This window comes from Pseudomassariella vexata (genome assembly GCF_002105095.1).
Source record: "Pseudomassariella vexata strain CBS 129021 chromosome Unknown BCR38scaffold_12, whole genome shotgun sequence".
Taxonomy (NCBI): domain Eukaryota; kingdom Fungi; phylum Ascomycota; class Sordariomycetes; order Amphisphaeriales; family Pseudomassariaceae; genus Pseudomassariella; species Pseudomassariella vexata.
In genome coordinates, this window is record NW_024467967.1 from 1 (window position 1) to 6,223 (window position 6,223).

The 6,223-nt window shown below is 47.9% G+C and overlaps 2 protein-coding genes across 2 annotated transcripts; both read left to right on the plus strand.

The window, feature by feature from the left end:
• Positions 1-55: 55 nt before the first annotated feature.
• Positions 56-2,334, plus strand: BCR38DRAFT_412137 (uncharacterized protein; the record flags this gene model as incomplete). The annotated part of the gene is made up of 6 exons (XM_040858654.1): positions 56-518; positions 574-671; positions 902-1,188; positions 1,221-1,518; positions 1,702-2,159; positions 2,224-2,334. Coding segments are annotated over 6 exons (1,715 nt in total), but the record flags the coding sequence as incomplete, so codon positions are not given.
• A 1,822-nt stretch (positions 2,335-4,156) lies between these two features.
• BCR38DRAFT_412138 (uncharacterized protein) lies at positions 4,157-6,223 on the plus strand (the record flags this gene model as incomplete). Its single annotated transcript, XM_040858655.1, has 3 exons — positions 4,157-5,086; positions 5,335-6,124; positions 6,171-6,223. 3 exons carry the CDS (start codon positions 4,157-4,159, stop codon positions 6,221-6,223), a joined length of 1,773 nt encoding a protein of 590 aa, XP_040712349.1.

Genomic DNA, 6,223 nt, shown 5'->3' on the forward strand with positions numbered 1-6,223 from the left:
CTAACCGTTGGCCAGTTCGTCGCCAGATGGGAAAGTTCTTGGATAAATGCCCCAGATACTGTTCAGAAGTTTATATCGGGTGCCTCTAAGGAGTTGTCACGTACGACTCAGCCGTGGGAGGTTGAGTACCCTATCGAGGTCCCTGCAACGATTCAACCTCTCTTGAAAGGCTGGACGGAAGACCCTCGGAGCTTTTTTTCGGGAGGCTTGCTCACAGACGACATCTCCTCGTTATATCAGTACTTGAGATCTCTGGACTCGAAGCAGGCGACGGCTGTGTACACGTTTCGACGAAGAGTTGCTCTTGCAACTTTTGCTTGGTTGAAGGAAGCCACGCGCTGTAACAGCTTAGCTGACCACATTGTGCAGGCTGGAAATGTCGACGAAGTTGGGGACGAAGTAGTCAAGAAGTGCACAATCTGGGCGAAAAAGGGAAAGCGCTACAGGGGCTATGTGGACGACTTTGGTGGAAATAACGGGGTCCTGTTTGCACTCGATCCGGATATATCGAGCACGTTGTAGGTCGACACCTGTATCGCTACCAATGGCAACTAGGCTCTCACAGGTAACTAGTCGGGAACAGGATTTACATGTGAAAGGTGAGAAGCGCAAGGCCTTTCTCGACAAGCTGCGACGTCGTGGTGTGGTCCAGGTTGCCGAAAGTTACGAAGGTGCGAGCAACAAAGTGGTTGAGTATGCACAAAGCTTGATGAGAGATTGGTATCAGCGGGTCCAGGCGAAAGGGATATCTCAGCCTGTGAAACGAAAGATGCCAACTACGTCTAGGGCTGCTACGAAGAGAAGAGCAGGATTATAAAATCGGTCGTCTCCAGTAAGCTGACGCCGCATAACTAAAGATCAACATCGATGCTGATGAAGGATACTTAGAATGCTATTCTAGGAGACGCATCGAACATCTCGTTATGGAATGATACCCTCGTGCCTACAACGCCTAGTAACTTTGTGGAACAGTCACATGACGGCAGTGATCGTTCCGCCCCCGCTCCAACTGCAATTCACGCGTGTGCTCGGAGAGAACATCACACATCCTTAGATCATGAAACAACGGTGTTGTGGACATCCCATGGACCAGACCACGATTTACATGGTGGTTTATCGCATGTGGAGGATGGACAGGATACCGAGCTTATAGGACATGCGAACAATTCCGAGGGGTGTTATTCGAATGTGAGACGGTCCACAACTGGAGTGATATCGAGGGTCTGGCCATTTGCCATGGTCAGCACACTCTCCAGAGCGTGCAAGGTCGACACGGGTCTGATGTGAGGATTCCACTCAACGAACCCGACGACTACGAACAAGGTTACGATGATGCTCCCAATAATGGTGATTCAGAGCTAGCTACAGTCTGTTCCTCCGAAGATAGTAGACGTGGCTTGGATCTTCTACCCAACGGCACCACTTGTGGTCTGTCTGAATCTGGCATCATCCGGGAAGATACAGCTGTCGGTGTGCCCAAGGAGGCCGAGAAAAGTATATTCAATAACCACGACACAGGTACGGCAGTCCGGCTCGTCAACACTGACTCATGAGCTCGCTAATAATTGACCCAAAGGAGCATCCGCAAACACTAATGGGAGCACACTTCCCGATGCCCAAGAACTAGTTAGGTGAGAAGTTTTGATTAGGCTTACGCCACAGTGCTCACTCGTATTAGGAGAGACGTAACACCTCTTTCAGGTATTGCCAATAGGGACCAGGAGCTCTTGAAACGCAAATCAAATACTGCAGACTCCCTATCAGGACCGCCCAAAGTGGTACCTCGAAGCAGTCTGGGTGGTGAGAGTGATAGGATGATTTTGGACGGACACGTGTCGATGAGATTACTTCAAGGCTCGACAGAGCCTTCAACTAATGTGCCTTACATACCTAACTCCATCGAATGCTTCACGAGAGAGCAGGAGTCATTCCCTACCTCTGCAGACGGTCAGGATGGCCAGTGGATGAACTTGCTTGATTTCAGCTATTTCGAGTTTAAAACGCCATCCATCCTCCTCAAAGATTACATTGCGGAAACTTCTCAACTCAAGGTCGATGACCTTCCCTATGGACGACACAAAATTCAAGGCGGGGCGTATATGGTTGATCCTTTCCCTACAATACTTGAGAAGTTAGTTCGGCAGGGAAGAAGAGAGATAGTAAGTTTCTCCGTGCATTGGAAACCTCTGCTAACAACACCAGGAACTAATAATCAAACGGCAGAGCTCAGAGAAACTGAAATTCGACTCCATGCTCATCTATCTAGATACTGGTAGTGTATGGGCTGAAGCAAATGCTACTTTCAGTTTCGCTATCCCCACGTTAATAGACTAAGTCGACCGAACGTGGAAAGTTCATCTTGACAAGGGTAAAGATCTGCCAATTGAAACTAGAGACTGGGCCTTTGCAGCATTTATTATGCAGGGTAAGATCAGGTTGCGACTAGAAAACCGGTGTTATTTTCTCTTGGTGCGATATTTGACCGAGTAACAATGGAACAAGATGTATGGTGTTTAGTCAATCACTTAAGGTACTATGGAGCGGACAGGCTAGATAGTCACTTGGTAGGCGCGGATGATGCTACAAGTGTAGAGTTTCTAGGTCATAGTCTCTAATAAATGATCCTTTTGAGTTGGTGAGATCATCTTTATGTATATATTTCCCGGATGGGCATGTATAGGTGTTCTACCTTGTGTAGGTGATACTTAGCTCCTAAAAATCATCTACCATGCACTAATATGGCTAACAGGCTCTTAATAATCTCATTAGATACACAAAAGAAATAACATAAGTCACTTTCCAGATGAAATTTTTGTTTTAGTTCTCGTTCCTATTCCTATCCTCATCCACATACCAACATTACTTTTTCGTGTCATCAGCATCTCCTTTTGTCAAAAACGACAGGTCACATGGTATTGGAGCATAGAAGCACCATATCCTTAGTTCTAGCTTTGTCTAGACTGTTGTTTGATATTAAATGTGGGATTGAGCACCACAGTGATTCCTAAGGTTGAAAGGCGCTTTATGCTTAGAATAAAAGCGATTTGTGCTTCAGGATAACGGCGGGATAGAGGTAGCCTAGTAAGGCTGGACCCTTCAGATTACTTAAAGGCAATGCACACAGCCAACAGAACATATAGAGGGAATCGAGCATGGAAAAAACGGTGACCTAACCATAACCACCAAATTATTCTTTTCATATAACCGTCATATCACGGTCATACTGCAAGATACGTGAATATCTAACAAATGTGCATTCCTTAGACCACCATATGAATACATTGACTAGAAACACACTGAGGACGAACGATGCGCTCCACCAGCCCTCCGATGATTGGCATATTGCCACCTGGATATCAATACACCGGGGGAGGATTATGCGCTCCTCGTCTCATAATATCAACTAGCTATAAGTACTCTAGCGACGAATAATGCGCTTCTGGAACCCTCTAATGATATTCGATGCTGTGTAGAGGCACCCCGGGGATTATTTATGCGCTTCTAGCCTGCTGCTCTACTGAGTGACTGGAGGCAGACCAGGAACGGATTATGCTTCTTGCATAGGATAAAATAAAGCGTGCGATAATGTATTGGGAATTTTACCCATCCTGCGGTAACTGTGTTATAGCTATCTATAAAAGCCCAGGCCCCTTGAGGAATCTCGGCCACAAATTCCATGCGGACAAGATACAACCTTGAGTTTTCAAATACAATCCCCAATCAGCTCTTATCTTCGCTCAATTTCATTTGGCCTCCATATATACCTTGGCCGTTGCTATCGTCCCTTTCTCGCACGACCACTTCCAAAGACTCGCAAGCCTCAACAATGCTCTGAACAACTATTACACGGTAAATGGCCCCAATCTTGTCCAAGGTTTCTTCAAAAAACTCCTCGTCGAGAACGGCATGACACGCACCTTCGGACTGACTATCCCGCACCGGCACTTCGACATCAAACCTGAGACATGACAAGCAGAAAGAGAGCATCACAAGGCTCTCAATCCCGATAGCCAACACAGAAAAGCCGACTATCACACCAACAACAAGTGAAACGGTAACAACCGTATCAAACAATGACGTCCTCGATTGTGAAATTGGTTGTTCACCTAGGTCTGATCAGACCATTCCCGCTAAGGTCACCAAGAAATCGATCCAGATGGCTCAAACCTTTGCTATACCATGTACTATTCCTGATGTGGCGCAATACTCACACCTCCGTTTTGACGGTGATGGAGTATCCGACTGGATCGAACAAGTCGCTCGTATTTTCGACAGGGCTGGACTCAGTGATGCTCAAAGAATTGCCGAAATCCAATACTGGACCAAGGACAAGACGCACCAGAAAAGGGTGGAGGCTGCGATCGATCAACTTGACAGTTGGAGCGCCGGGTTAACGGCTCTGAAAAATACCTTCGCAATCGGAGACCCCAGACAACTCAGAAGCGCTTATGATAGCCTCAAAGAGCTCGAAAACCAGCCCCCGCGGTCAAACCCGTCGAAAATCTACACGTACTGTCTTGATCATCAGATTCGAGTTAGTGAGACGAAGGGTACTGCTCGAGTCCCAAGTGACCTTGACTGCACTCGAGGCTTGTTTGAGGGAATCCACAGCCACAGCCTCGAGGACATCTTAAGCAAAGCCAAAATGACGTACGAAGGGATCTTTAAGATGGAGTACCGCTTGGCCCAGGAATTGGTCCGAGGATGGGCGAAAACTAAGATTAGCTTGTACAACCACATGAAACGAGGAGAGGGGAGCTTGTTCTCTGATCAGGGAGGAAGAAGAAGTCCTGAGTACTTTGCGTCTGCCGTTTCGGAGAGAGCTACCGAAATAGGGGTACCAGCTGCTCACACGGTCCAAGAATCGCAACAACAGAGAGCTCCACGTTTCAATCAGCCAGATGTGGATGCCCTCACAGAGAAGATCCGAGCCTTAGAAATACGATTAAACCAAGTAGGTCCGTCTGATCAGAGACACCAGATGGACGACTTGAGAACTGCATATCAACCGCAGCAGCCTTGGGGTTATCAGCCACCTGCGTGGCAAAGCGAAGCCCAGCACAGCAATCATCAGCACCAGGCTCAAGTAAATGCTGTTAGAACTCAAGAAAACACTCAGGGCACATTGTACGACCACGAGACTGGACAGTATCGTACATATCCAAATCGCTGGGGGTCTACAACTGGGAACTGTTTCTTCTGCGCTACGCCTGGTCATCTTGTTTCACGATGTACTCGGCTCAAGGACTTGAATCGTGACGGCTTTCTTCGATGGGATCCTATACACAGAGCTTAATTTCTCGGCGGCGATTAGAGCGAAAGACCACAATCCAGGTACCAACCTCGATTGAGAGAAAAGCCAAAGGAGAAGGCAAGCCTATTCTAAAGGAAGTGTGCGACTGGGTTATATCGAATAACCTTGATCCAAAACTGAAAGAACTTGCGGCTTACTACCTCAGGCGGGATTACAACCATGCGTCAAGTGGACCTACTATGGGCGCCACTCCTCCATCTCAGAATCGTTATCAGCCCCAGCCTGCCCTGGCTCGACCTCCCACTCCAGCTGCAGTACCATCAGCGGGTGTGAACGTGAATTCGATACTCGGCCCTGAAGGAGAAGAATTCTTTCCCGAAAAGCCCGTGAGAGACTACGCATGGGAACCTTTGGCCCGACCAGTTGACAGACCTGTCACAGAAATCCTTACCGGATCAATCATCGAGGAACTAGGAGACGTTGGTGAAACCGAGGTTGCACTTGCGGAAAAACGTCGAGGAACTGGGCTGCTACCTAGGCATACGAAGAGAGCTAAAAGAGCGTTCTTTTCTGAGGACCCTGAAGCTGAACATACGCCAGGCAATACGTCAAGCAATTCGTCTGATCAGACTGTTACGGATGATTCCTCGCCCACTGAGTCAATTTCAGAGCCTATCAAGCCTTCCGCTACTGAAAGAGGCGCTACTGAAAGAGGCACTACTGAAGGGACTCTGAATTCAACTGCTGTGGAATTCTGGACCGACAAAGTCAGCGAGAATTTGAAGACAAACTTCAAGATCACTTGGGAGGACTGTTGCAAGTTCTGCCCCGAATTCGTCGAAGGAATGAAGCGAGCCACGGCTGCGAAGGGTGCGACCAATTCTAAATCCTGGGATGAAGTTGTCTATCTCACCAGGGAGGAAGCGCAGGCCCCAGAACCACCAGGCGTCAACACCCATAATGCGCTAG